At 40.2% G+C, this 14,676-nt stretch overlaps 1 protein-coding gene across 1 annotated transcript in view; it reads right to left on the bottom strand.

Annotated features, from left to right (window-relative positions):
* LOC146404778 (uncharacterized) overlaps window positions 1–14,676 on the bottom strand; it is a 128,477-nt gene that overhangs the window by 111,161 nt on the left and 2,640 nt on the right. Inside the window, exon 3 of the mRNA XM_085020123.1 lies at window positions 14,589–14,657. Within this exon, the coding sequence (XP_084876249.1) occupies window positions 14,589–14,657 (69 nt within the window). The remainder of the gene's footprint in view (window positions 1–14,588; window positions 14,658–14,676) is intronic.

Genomic DNA, 14,676 nt, shown 5'->3' with positions numbered 1-14,676 from the left:
TGACAAAGTATGATATAATATTGGACCGAAGGGAAAGCATTCTGAGCTCAGCAAAGCAGAGAAGAATATTTCATGATCTATTGTATTCTGTCCTCCTATTTCAGTGATATACCAGGATCATATCAAAAGTCTAAAGCAATACAGCAGAAGTTACCACAACATGGTAAATAAATTATACTTCAACAAAACTTCCAAAAATTTTTATTTATTTTTAAAGTATAGTTGATTTACAACACTGTGTCCATTTCTGCTGTACAGCAAAGTGACCCAATCATACCTATATATACATTACCTTCCATCACGTTCTATCACAAAAGATGGAATATAGTTCCCTGTCCTATACAGTAGGACCTCGTGCTTATTCATTCTAAATGTAACAGTTTCCATCTACTAAAAAAAAGTCTAAGGCAAAAAATGTATTCAAAATATCCCCAGGAATGTGAAGTATAATTTTATGATTTCTAATATTGATCTATCACATTTAGTAAGTACTAAATAAAAATGTGTATATGTTTACTATGAAAATGGAAAGATTCTACCTGAAATATCCAAAATTCAGTTTAACATAGTTTGAACCTCATTAGAGTTTTTGATAGCTTGCTGTAAATATTAGATGAAATATTTTGAATCATTAGATTATTACTGGATGAAAGTTACGCTCATCTTCAGTCTCAGTTTAGAATAACAAAATACAAGCTTTTCCTTCTTAGGCAAAATTTAGAAAGTCCAACCTTCTGCTCATAATTTCCTATTTTTCCAACTTTCCCACTCCATGGTCACCAAATCTTTTTTTTAACCTCAGTAAGACCTAAAAACCTTGGAACTATTCCCAATTTGCTAGGACATCCATTCTCTAGTCAACTTCCTTCCTTAAAGAACTCAATAAAAACTGTGTAGCAACATGAAAAAAATGTATTATAAATACCAAGTGAAAGAAAAGGCTACCAAATTTAAATCAAACCCTGCATATGAAAAAGTTCTATAAGGAAACACAGACGCACACAGGTGATATCATATTAGGGAGGCAGAATTATAGGCTATTTTTCTTCTTTTCTCCAATATTTGATGTTTTATATATATATTTTTTATGTAATTTTTAAATAAAAATTTTAGCAAAAATTTAAGCACTTTGTATGTTATTGAAGAAACTGCTAACTGGTTGGCTCAACCTGCCTCTGATATTTAATCAACGACTTTGGTATTTGTCTTAATATAATCACAATTATGCCTCTCTGCAGGCAGGATTACTTACATCTTTGGGAAAGGGAGAGTATAGCCTTGTGTGTGTGTGTCTCTCTCTTTTTTAATAGTATCTAATGCCCAGTGATGATATATTGTTACTCATAGCAATACTGGAGTGATGCAACATATCACAATTTATATTTCATTAGATATTTACTGAGCATCATGATAATCAGGGCACTGTACTGATTGCTGTAGGGAATAAACAATTAATGTGACAGTCAATGCCTTTAATTTTAAAACTTTAAGGACTGATTTTTACTTTTCCCACAGTGTCGAACTAAGGACTTATGGGAAAAGAGCATGAGAGTCTTTTTTTTTTTTTTAATTGAGGTACAATTGATGTACAAAAGTAGATAATGAGACTCTTGAAAGACAGAGAGCCTATAAATGCTAAGCATTCCACATGTTAGCATTTTTATTAGTAATAGTATGGCTGCTAGTTAGCTAACATATTTCATATCGCTTTATGTCTTAGAACATATCTGGAGATGCAATGTGACATATGGGGAGAAGATCCAAACCATGAGTTCAGAGGTTTAGTTTCAAGTTCCAACTCAGCAACTAAGTAGCTGAATGACGTGGGCATAGTACTAAAATTTCATATGTCTTGGTTTTTTCATGTGTAAAATGAGAGCACGGACTAAGAGTTCTACAAGGTTCCTCCCAACCTTAAAATTTAACTACCCTCTGTTGAGACATATCAGAAATATCATATGACTTTAAGGCAACGATGACTTTATTACCAGGTCTGAAAAATGCTAATTCTAAATCTGTGCAAGCACTTATTGGATCACAGGTCTGTGAAACATCGGCTATTATTACTACCATTACAGAAACCAAGTTGGACACTGCGTCATATTTCCAAGCAGTGCTGGATGTGTAATACATACAAAGTAACATATATAGTACTATAGGGCCTGCACAAGACAAAGATTAAAGAGAAGTATTTTGAAAATGAATGTTTTATGACTGCTTTCATGTACTAAGATTTCATTTCTCTGGGTGTTCACAAAAGTCATGTTTCAGTTCCTTAAATGAAAATAGGTGAGTGGTATAGGTTTCCTCTGACCTACAGGTTCTTACTTGTTGGATAGGAGGAGAAGGGGCAAAAATGATGATGGCAGGATCCAAACAATTTATGAATTTTTGAAGTTTATCTATATAGTTCCACTTTCTTGACAGCAATTTTCTCCATACCAGCAGTTTTCCAGGTCAGAACTCTGGGCTTTGATTCCTGGTTCTCCTTAATTCCCTATATCCAGTTGGTCACCAAGGCCTAACACTTCTCTTTGTAGTATCTCTTGTTTTCCTTCCTCTTCTTTTATACATCATTTCCACACTCAATATCCTGGTCTGTTTCAGGCTCATATTTGTTTCACTGGAATAACGTGTGTGTGTGTGTGTGTGTGTGTGTGTGTGTGTGTGTGTGTGTGTGTGTGTCTTTTTAGAGCTGTACTCATGGCATATGGAGGTTCCTAGGCTAAGGGCCTAATCGGAGCTGTAGCCACCGGCCTACGCCGGAGCCACAGCAATGCCAGATCCGAGCCACAACTGTGACCTAAACCACAGCTCACAGCAACGCTGGATCCTTAACCCAGTGAGGCCAGAGATCGAACCCGAAACCTCGTGGTTCCCAGTCAGATTCATTTCTGCTGCGCCACAACGGGAACTCCTGGAATAACCTCTTAATGGAGGCTTTATATGCTACCAGTCTGATTTTCCTGAAACACTGCCCCCGTCACAGCACCCTCTAGTTTAAGAACTTGTAATATTTCTCCTTTGCCTATGAGACAAAAACTAAACTACTCCTCTTGACATTCCAACTCTCCTTTACCAGATTTTAACTTTCTTTCTTTCTGTTTCCTGACAACTCATATTAGTTACCGTAATGCTAGCTGCTCTGACAAAGACATCCAAAGGCAACGGATGACAAAAAAAGAGAAATTCATTTCCCAACTCAATGTCTGACTTCCAGGCTGCTCCATGCAACCAATCATATAGGTTCTTTGATCTTGTTTTTCCATCCTAACCTCTAACATCATCCTCGATATTAGAATTGAATCTGGAAGACAGGACATCTTCTCATTAGCATGAAGGAAGGCAAAAAAAAAGAAACAAGCGTGGCTGAGAGACAGCCATCTGAAAGGCTCTGCCTGGGAATGGGCAGGCATTTAACTCTGCCCATTCAATTAACAAGAAAAAGAAATCAGCCAGCACTGTCTGCCACACACTCTCTGCTCCAATTGTCCCGGCCTTTCCAACATGCCGCTTTCCTTTCCTTCTCTCCTTCCCTTCTCTCCTTCCCTTCTCTCCACTTACCCAAATGACATCCACTCTGTTTAAGTATTACTGCCTCCTGTCAGTACTGCAGTCATGTTCAAAGAATGCTTCAGTATGCTGCAGAAAGTGGAAATGGCTCTAGGACTCCTCAGAACTCATCTATAGATCCTTATCCTTCTGTTTTTTTGGCCGCGCCTACCACATGCAGAAGTTCCCGGGCCAGGGATCATCGAACCTGCACCACAGGACTGACCCAAACCACAACAGAGCAGTGAGAATGCAGGATCCTTAACTTGCTGAGCCACCAGGGAACTTCCTGGAACATCCTCATTCTTTACGAAGATGTTTTTCCCCTTCCTTTTGTCTTTTACAACATCTTAAATTCATAGAGGTGGATTCCAGAGGTCTCAACCTCCACCCAATTAAGTAAACAGGAGAGTAGCCACTCCTACTGAATCTGGCTATCGCAACTATTTGTCCTGACTGGTAGTGCTCGAACTGGGATTAGCATGTCAAACTGGGACTAGCATGTGGTCTCGATAAGGCTTAATTTCTTATAAAATAATCTTGTGGCCTAAATTGATTGATATCTTTGTAAACTGTGTAACAGAGGGAAGGCCACATAGATAAAAGGGGTATCCAAGAGAAACAACGTGCTAATGTCCTTCTAAAATTCTCTAAGGGAGAGACACATTGAATCTGACGAACAGAATCATTCTTGTTATTACAGAAGTATAAAAATAGCTGCTTATGCAGTTCCCGTCATGGCTCAGCAGAAACGAATCTGACTAGTATCCATGAAGATATGGGTTCAATTCCTGGCCTTGCTCAGTGGGTTAAGGATCTGGCATTGCCATGAGCTATGGTGTAAGTTGCGGATGCAGCTCGAATCCTGCATGGCTGGGACCCCTAGCCTGGGAACCTCCATATGCTGCAGGTGTGGCCCTAAAAAAGACAGGGAAAAAAAAGCTGCTTATGTTGAAGTATTGAGAGAGAAGTGCACCATTATCTCCAATTCAAACCCAAAGTCTGTGTTGTTTCCAAAGTTATGTGCAGGACAGGAATAATTCAACTGACTTTTCTCACAGCATCCATTAAATATGATTCAAGACTGTTTCACTCTTGGGGCAGTCAATACAAAATGTAGATTGCAGGGCCCTTCTCCTACCCGACTGCATCAGAATTTCTGAGACTGGGGCCAAAGAATCTATATTCCCAACAAGCTCCCCCAGTGATTCTTCTGACTACCAAAACCCAAGAACCACTGTCCCAAACCATTGGGGGTGTTTTGCAAATCTGTGGCCAAATTGTTGGTTATCACAATAATGTCCAAGCACCACTGGCATTTACTGCAGGGTGGTCAGGAATGCGAGATGCCCCACAGAGGACAGTCCAGCATGGTCAAGAATTGTCCTCCAGCCTCATGACCACCAGAAATTCACATTTCATAGATGAAAAGTCTATTAGAATAATATAAGCCTAGAGCACAACTCCATTTTACATAGAAACACAAAATTCATTTTGCATGGTTTTAACATAAAGCAAGTGTCCCAGTAATGCGACTACAGTCATCCCTCAGTATCCAAAAGGGATCGATTCTAGGACCCCCACAGATAGTGAAAATCCTCTGATGATCAAGTCTCATATAAAATGGCATAGTATTTATAGATAACCTACAGCACATCCTCCCTGTATGCTTTTTTTTTTTCCTTTTGGTCATGCCCATGGCATGTGGAAGACCCGAGCCGCTTCAGTAACAATGCCAAACTCTTAACCTGCTGCAACACAAGGGAAATCCATCCCTGTACACTTTAAATCATCTCTAGATTATTTATAACACCTAATCCAACATAAATGCTATGTAAATAGCTAAAAATACACTGTAAATGCTATGTAAATAGTTGCCAGTGCACAACAAATTCAAGTTTTACTTTTTGGAACTTCCTGGAATTTTTTCCCCCAAATATTCTCAATGTGCAGTTGGTTGAATCTATAGAGACAGAATCTGTAGATACAGAGGGCTGACTGTACTGTATAAATCAGGAGAAGATTGTTTTATCAGAAAACTGAAAGTTGAAAAATCACAACTATGACAATTTACCAAGACAACACATATCAATATCAAGTGGCCTGTGATTCCATGCATAAGTAAAAATATTAAAAAACTTGGAGTTCCCGTCATGGCGCAGTGGTTAACAAATCCGACTAGGAACCGTGACGTTGCGGGTTCAATCCCTGGCCTCACTCAGTGGGTTAAGGATCCGGCGTTGCCGTGAGCTGTGGTGTAGGTCGCAGACGTGGCTCAGATCCCACATTGCTGTGGCTCTGGCGTAAGCTGGTGGCTACAGCTCCAATTGGACCCCTAGCCTGGGAACCTCCATATGCCACAGGAGTGGTCCAAGAAAAGGCAAAAAGACAAAGAAAAAAAAAACCAACACTACATTTTGTTTTCTAATGTAGTCATGTCCAAGCATTTATATATCAAAGGCAATATCAATTTTTATAAATGGCTTTCTTTTTATTTCTTCTTGATATTTCTATTATGACATTATTTTTGTTTGAAAACATACATATAAGGTACATTAGGGAGCACAGTAGGTTAAGGATCTGGTGTTGTCACTGCAGTGACTCAAGTCGCTGCTGTGGCATTAGTTTGACCCCGTCAAACCCACACCATAGCAGCAGCAGTTTCTGGCCTGGGAACTTCTACAAGTCATGGACATGGCCAAATTTTTTTAAAAAGTAGATTATATATATGACTTTCACCTCAGGATAGTAAAGGGGATGTTATAAATATCTGTTATAAAACACTGGACAGGAGTTCCTGTCATGGCTCAGCAGTTAATGAACCTGACTAGGATCCGTGAGGATGTCGGTTCGGTCTTTGGCCTCGCTCAGTGAGTTAAGGATCCAGCACTGCCATGAGCTGTGGGAGGTCACAGGTCATAGTTCACAGATGCAGCTCAGATCCCAAGTTGCTGTGGCTGTGGCGTAGGCTGGCAGCTACAGCTACAATTTGACCCCTAGCCTGGGAACCTCCATATGCCGCAAGTACAGCCCTAAAAAGAAAAAAAAGAAAAAAAAAAAAGAAGTGGACATTGATCTGGTGAGGCAGAGAATCATTCCACTTGATGCTAAACAGCATGCCTCGACATCTTAAATCTTGTTGAAAGAATAAAGAAGATACATGTCATCAAACTGAATAATTATAATTACAACAATGTTTTAGAACAAAATAAATTGTGGACTCAGAAGAGCTATTGAAATGCAAGGTGTATGATATACCACACACTGAAGACCAGACACTGACAGGACATTCAAAACCCAACCAGGCCTGAGAAACAAAGTTACTGATCTCTAGACATGATGATTCATTCAACAAAACCATCCTTTATGGGCCAGCCACCTGGAATAAGAGTCTCTGCTTTCAAAGATTTTATATTTTAGTAAGAGAGCCAGGCCCATAAGCACATAATTGTAATTCAGTATAGTAAACAGACTGATAGGTAATATACTAGTTATTACACTACAGAAAAGAAACAGCTTATCTGGCCAGGGGAATCTGTAAAGGCTTCCTGTGAGCCAAGTCTTAAAGGATGAGGAGGAATGAACCAAGAGAAGAACTGTGTGTTAAGATGTGGAGAGGCGTGAGGGGGTGAGCAAGGCCTTAAGGTAGGGCTGTGGTGGTTTTATGGCCCCACTAGGGAAAAGATACAAAAATCTTTTCAAATACTGAAAAAAAATTGAGGTATACATAAAGTGGACAAATTATTTTTCTTTCTTTCTTTTTTTTTAATGAGAGTTGCAATGTGTATTTCAGGTTCTCTCTTGGGTTTTTTTTTTGTTTGTTTGTTTGTTTTTCCTTTTTTCTTTCTTTCTTTTTGTATTTTTTTTCTTTTTTGCCAGTATGTGGAAATTCCTGGACCAGGAACCAAACCTGCCTCACACAGCAGCAACCAGAGCATGTGAGCACTTAACCCGATAGGCCATCAGAGAGCACTTGTCCTGCTAGGCCCTGGACAAATCTTTATTTTTTTATTTTTACTTTTTATTTTTTTTTCTTCTTAGGGCTGCATGCACAGCATATGAAGATTCCCTGGTTAGGGGTCGAATCAGAGCTGCTGGTCTACGCCACAGCCACAGCCACAGCCATAGCAATGCCAGATCTGAGCCACATCTGTGACCTACACCACAGCTCACCACAATGCTGGATCCCTAACCCACTGAGCGAGGGCAGGGATATGAACCTGCGTCCTCATGGATACTAGTCAGATTCGTTTCCACTGAGCCACGATGGGAACTCCACAAATCTTTATATTCTTACATAGCTCAATTAACTTGTCAATCTGTGTAACCCATGTCAAAAATAAACAAAGCCAGATACTAACTGGAGTGATAAAGTCAGATTCTACTCAGTAACTAATGAAATAAGGAAGATAGCCCAGGGTAAACTGACCTCACCTTTCATTTGTGCAGCAGCAACTGGGCACTTTCAATGGAGAAGGAGGGGATAAGAAGGGGAATGAGCAGTGTCAGAAAAGAGGACATTTACAAAAGGGGGAAGGGGAGCTGGCCAGCGTACTTAGGCCATCCAGATTTGTTAACTGGCTCCTACCCTCTCACAGAGACCGGGAGACAGGGGCCCTGTCTTTGGGTGCTGGCTGGAATAAAGAGTAATTCTTTTGGTGACCTTGAGTTTTCTCAAGGAAGACCTAAGGGGGCCAAGGCTGTTATCCTAGGGATGTGACCTTAAGCTATTAGAAACGTGGCTTGCATTTATTCAAGTCTGTTAGCAGGAGAGGGTTGGCAAAGTCACCTGTGCCGAGAGTCTTCAGTGTTACAGGCCAAGGGTGAGGCTGAGTTGAGAAGAGGGCACGGAGGAACCCGAGGAGAGTTTGGTCAAGGAGAGAGCCTGTCATTCACCACCCAGATCGAGATATGGAACATTTCGAGCAAGCTAAAAGGGTCCCTCAGGGCCACTTCTTCTCAATTTCCACCCTTAAAGGTATCCAATGTGTTGCCTTCCAACACAATAATTAGTGTTATCTGTTTTTGAACATGACATAGATGGATTTGTACCTACTCTATGATTTTTTTCAGTTGTGTTTGTAAGACTCACTCATATTGTTGTATGGCAATAGTATGTTCTTTTTCATAATTAGGGAGAGACCGATGTTATGAATATGCTGCCTTTTATTTACTCATTCTGATGATGAGTATTTGTTTTCCTATTGTTGGGTAATACAAATAAAGGGGCCTTAAATATTCCTGTCTGTCTTTTAGTAGATACAAGCACTTATTTCTGTTTGGAATATACCCAAGAATAGTACTGCTAGATCATTGGGTATTTATATTTTAAGTTTAGTAAATACTGGCAGTTTTCCAAGATTGTTGTACCAATTTACATCCCCACAAAAAAATTTAAGAGAATTCCATTTGTTCCATATCCTCACACACCTGATATTGTCCTTTTTAGTTATTCTGATGAAGTATAGCAATATTTCATGGTGTTTTTTATACACATTTCCCTGATGACTAGTGATGTTTTTTATACACTTATATGTCAACTGGCGATTCCCCTTCATAAAGTGCCTGTTTGAGTTTTTTGCCCAACTTGAAAAAATGGGGCTCTTTTTTTCCTAATTGATTTGTAAAATGGATATGAGCATATGCTCTGGGAAGCAGATGCCAACATGAAAAGAGCAATGCAAGAGATTTACTGGGGCGGGCGAGGGAGAGGTGGTAACACCCATGAAAGACAAAGAGGAGAGAAAGAAGGACTAGATAGGGAGAGATCAGGTGCAGTATGACACTGAAAAGAAAGGTGGAAGGAAGAAGAAGTGGATGGGAACAGAATTATATTGGGGTACATCTCTGAGAAAGTCTCAGCAAGCCCCATGGGGAGCTCTGACAGCAAGGCTGCCCATAGGGAAGTCCTGTGCTGGCCAGAGACAGCAAGCCTTTGTACCACCACTGTGCCTCTAACTGGCCAGGAGCTTCCAATGAAATGTGTGTCCTTGGCTGGAAAGCTGAGGTGGAGCCTCTCTAGAAGGGAACTCTGAACTGAGTACCTTCATGGACACCACAGAGCTCTTTATCAGATGCATGTATTGCAAGCATTTTCAGTATGTGGCTTGCCTTTTCATTATCTTAGAGGCATTTTTTTTTTTTTAGTTAAGTCTGATTTATTTATCTTTTCTTTGCTAGTTAGTACTTTTTGCGTAATGTTCAACAAGTCTTTCTCTATCCTAAGGTTATAAAGGTATTCCTTTATGCTTTCTTCTAGAAGTTTTATTATTTTACTTTTCACATGTAGGTCTATGGTCCATTTAAAATAATATTTTAGGTATGGTATAAGTTTGAGGTCAGATTTCATTTTTTTCCATATAGACAACAAATTTGTACCAGCACCAGTTAACAAAACTGCAGTGAGGACTGTTGCAACACATGACTGTATATGTATTGGTCTGCTTCTGGATTTGGCTTTTTTTTTTTTTTTTTTAAGGGCTGCATCTACAGCATATGGAAGTTCCCAAGCTAGGGGCTGCTTCAGAACTGCAGTTGAGGTCTATGACACAGCCATAGCAATGCCAGATCCAAATTGCATCTGTGACCTATGCCACAGTTCACAGCAATGCCAGATACTTAACCCGAGAGAGGCCAGGGATGGAACCTACATCCTCACTGATACTCTGTTGAGTTCTTAACCCACTGAGCCACAAAGGGGACTCTTTCTGTATTTTCTTATCCAGCGCTTTGTTATATTTGTCTAAATTTATGCTAACAGCAGGAGTTCCCGTTGTGGCACAGTAGAAGCAAATCCAACTAGGAACCATGAGGTTGGGGGTTTGATCTCTGGCCTCACTCAGTGGGTTAAGGATCTGGTGTTGCCATGAGCTGTGTGTAGGTCACAAACATGGCTCGGATCTTTCATTGCTGTGGCTGTGGTGTAGGCCAGCAGCTGTAGCTCCAATTTGACCCCTAGCCTGGGAACCTCCATATGCTGCATGTGCGGCCCTAAAAAGCCAAAAAAAAAAAAGTGCTAATATCACACTCTTAATTTCTGTAGTTTTATGATAAATTGAGATATATAGTAATGTCTATTCTCCAGCTTTATTCTTCAATGTTGGCTTGGCTATTCTAGGACTTTGGTATTTCTACATACATTTAAAAATCACCTTGTCGATTCCCACAAAAAAATATGCTGGGGTTTCAATTAGAATCCATTAAATCTACAGATTAACTTGGGGAGAACTGACATTTAAACAACATTGAGTCAATCCATGAACATGGCATGTCTGTGGGCAGAAGCATTTCAGACAAAGGGAAAAGCATGAACAAGGGCAGGATGACAAGAAACAGCATGGATTATGGAATATGAGAAGCTACAAAGCAGGTTGAGGAAGTGTAAAGTGCAAGGCACGGAGTACAGAAGATAAGGATGAGGAAAGGGTCAGAGGCCAGATTATGGAGGAATTTGTCAGCCATGTCTAAGAGTTTGTATCTAAGACAAATGGAGGGCTTTAAATCACAGAAGTGAATGGAATTCCCGTTGTGGTGCAGCAGTAATGAATCTGACCAGTATCCATGAGGATGTGGGTTAGATCCCTGGCCCCACTTAGTGAGTTAAGGATCTGGCATTGCCGTGAGCTGTGGTGTAAGTCACAGACATGGCATGGATCCTATGTTGTTGTGGCTGTGGCTGTGGCCAGTAGCTGCAGCTCCAATTCGACCCCCTAGCCTAGGAACTTCATATGCTGCAAGTGGAGCCCGAAAGAAAGAAAGAAAGAAAGAAAGAAAGAAAGAAAGAAAGAAAGAAAGAAAGAAAGAAAGAAAGAAAGAAAGAAAGAAAGAAAAGGAAAAAAAAGGACTCAGGCAGCAATGGGGTTTGAATAGGTTTGAATGGCTTTCAAAGGGGACAAAAGTATAGACAGGCGTAATAGTTAGAAGTCCATTCCAGAAGTTCAGGTGAGATGTGATGAAGATTCGAACAAGGACAATGGCAGTTAAGATGGAAAAGAAATGGATTCACATTGGGTTGGAAAATCAGCAGGACTTGATGTCTGGATGGTGTGGGTTAGGTGCAGGATGGTTAGAGAGAGAGTCAAAGATAGCTCCCAACTTGTGTCTGGGTAGATGGTGGTACAAGGAATATGAGGTAAGAGTAAACTTGGAAGAGAAGATGGTGTGTTGGTTGAGTTTGGGATCTCTAAGGGTCTCCCAGTAGACGTGTCTAGCAAACAACTAGATATATAGGTCTGAAGCCCAAGGATAGATCCGGGCTGGATAAATGGTCCTGAGACCACAGGTAAAATCATGCGAGTGGGGGCTATCACCCATGGGTGAGCTGAAAGGTATCTGGCATCCCTTCCTCTTATTCCCATTCAGACCTAATTTTTCCTAATTCTTTGTCTTCTTTTTCATAAATAAAACTACTGATAACCCCTGGATTAAAAACCACTATGTTTAGGGGATATCAATGGGCTAAAAACCATATATGGCCTGACATATTTATGACCACAAATTTCAAATGGTCATTCAGTATAGCCAGACACATCTTCTAAAGTTCCAGTTTCACAGACAACATCTTCAGCTACTCTTTCTCATTGCCTTCCACTCTCAGCTGAACAGTACCTCATACGTCATATTTCACTTAAAAAAAAAAAAAAAGGCAATTTGACTGACTACCTCATCTCTATACTATCAGGTCTACCAGGTTCTGCCTTCCTTCTTGTTACCACAGAGGAAATGTCCCCATTCCAATCTATGGCCAACCCTATAAACATTGCTCTAGATTTCATCCTTTCTCCTTTACTCATTACTCCCTTCCTCTCTATCATCACCAATTTCTCCTTCATTAGGGTGTCAGTCTCATCTTTGAAAAACATACCTTAATCTCACCCTCTATAAACAAAACAAAACTTCAGTACCAGAGACTGCTAGTGCTTACTCATACCCAATTTCTTCTCTACTTCCAGGGCATGTAACTAAACTACATTTCTCAAATTATATTTCTCAGCCCCCTTGTGGAGGCCACATGAAAAATAGATTGTAAGCAGAAGAAATGTATTCTACTTTCAAGTCTGGTGCATAAAAATCTCCCATTTATGATCTTCTACTCTCTTTCCTTTTCCAAGGTGACTTTGAAGGTCACATGTTGGTGCTATAAGATAGAAGGCTTCTAGGTCCCTGGATTACTTTTGGAAGAAAGATAACTCATACTGGACTGTGACTTAAGTGATAAATAAACTTTAACTGAGTTAACCTGTTGAGAATGAGGTTGCAGGGACAGCCCTTAGCCTAAAAAACTCCACATCCTACTCCAGCTATTTACCCATTAACTGTTTCCTTTAAGTCTTCAAAGAATTGTCCATACTCGTTTTTATCGTTGTCTTCTCAACATCCTCCAGTTCAGCTTTTGTTCCCATTATTCCACTGGCAAGGCTTTTATCAAGGTCATTAATGACCTTCATCTTGCCATAGGCAAGGTCATTTCTTTCTCATCTTTTGCAGTCTCTCAGCATCACTTAACACAGCTGACAACTTCCAGTCTTTTTTGAAACACTCTCTGGTACACCACAGTCTCTTGGTTTTCCTCCTGTTTCACTGACAGATACTTTTCTACGAGCTTTCTAGGGCTCTTTTTTTTTTTTTTTTTTCTCTCTATCTGTATTTTTTTTTTAATGAAATGCTGTATGACGCATCTTTATTTCTACCTTTGACCTCTCCCCTTAGCTTAGTTCTGTATATTTACCCTACCTACTCAGATGTCTAACAGGCATCTGTAACTTAATATATATAAAAAACAACTCCTGGTTTTCCGTCTCAGACCTTTCTCTCACCAGCCTTCTTTTTCACCTGGTTGCTGGGACCAAAACTGTGAGTTATCCCAGATTCCTTTTTTCCCCCTCCCACCTGCTTCCAATCCATCAGCTAGCTCTGTCACCCAAATTTTATAGAGCATGACCTTTTCTCACCATCTTCTCTGTTAAAACACTGGTTCAAGCCACATTTGCTTCTCCCTTAGGTGACTGCCACAGCCTCTCGCTGCTCTGCCCTCACTCTTGCCCCTCCTTAGTGGAGAGTGCCCCTAACAGTTTAACACATCAGTTAGAAAAAAAAAAAATCTGGAATGTAATTATAAATCTTAAGACATGCTTAAGACTCTCCCATAGCTTCCAGTGTGCAACTGGAATAAAATCCATCCCCCTCACCATGACGACAAAGCTCTACGTGATCTGGCCTCTGCTTATCTCTTCAACCTCATTCAGTTTGATATAGTCCTACTGGCCTTTCCATCCCTCAAATAAGATCTTTCCATCTCAAGGACATGGTGCTTGGTGTTCCTCCAAGTGGAATGTTCTCTCCCCAAATCATTCTCTGGATGTCTCTTACCTCTCAGGACTCCTCTTCAGAGCACCCCTCTCCCTCAGCCCCATTCTATCTCATTATCCTTTTTTTTTTTTACAGCAATAAAGAAACAAAATATTTTAATAAGAGTAAATGATTTTTTTTTTGGTCTTTTTAGGGCCACACCCTTGGCATATGGAAGTTCTCAGAATCGGAACTGTAGCTGCCAGCCTACACCACCCACAGCCACAACTCGGGATCTGATCCACTTCTGCGACCTACACCACACCTCATGGCAACACCAGATCCTTAACCCATTGAGCAAGCCCAAGGTTTGAATCTCATGGATGCTAGTTGGGATGCTAGTTGTTAACCTCTGAGCCATGACGGGAACGCCAACAAGAGTAAATGATCTTATTTGCTAACACCCTTGATGTCTTTCCTGTAAGAAAGATCTGCATTAAGGCAGAGATTTTTGTTTGTTTGTTTGTTTTTTGAGCAATAGTTGACTGTCTTGTTACTGTCTGTGCTGCAATCTAAAGAGCACCTGCAACAGAGTAGCTATTTGTTGGACTGAATGAACTGCAAACCCTTGAGGAAGAATACCATGTGCTACTCAGTATAATCCCTAACAACTAGCTGCCAGTCATCTTTACAATAATAAACTTTTTTTTGCAGCATAAGTCCTAAAAAAAATAAAAACCACTACTCACATTTGTTGTTGTTTTTAGTCCATCCATCATCTTGTCTTGCATTCTTCCTTTTTTCCTAGTAAGTTTATCCTGCACAAGTAAAATATAT

This window comes from Sus scrofa, chromosome 3, assembly GCF_054392235.1.
Source record: "Sus scrofa isolate SSC_HxYL_T2T_F1_AM1 chromosome 3, Sscrofa_HxYL_maternal_Yorkshire_Landrace_v2.0, whole genome shotgun sequence".
Lineage (NCBI taxonomy): Eukaryota > Metazoa > Chordata > Mammalia > Artiodactyla > Suidae > Sus > Sus scrofa.
Note: the sequence above shows the minus strand (reverse complement) of the source record. Positions and strands in the feature narration are given on the sequence as shown.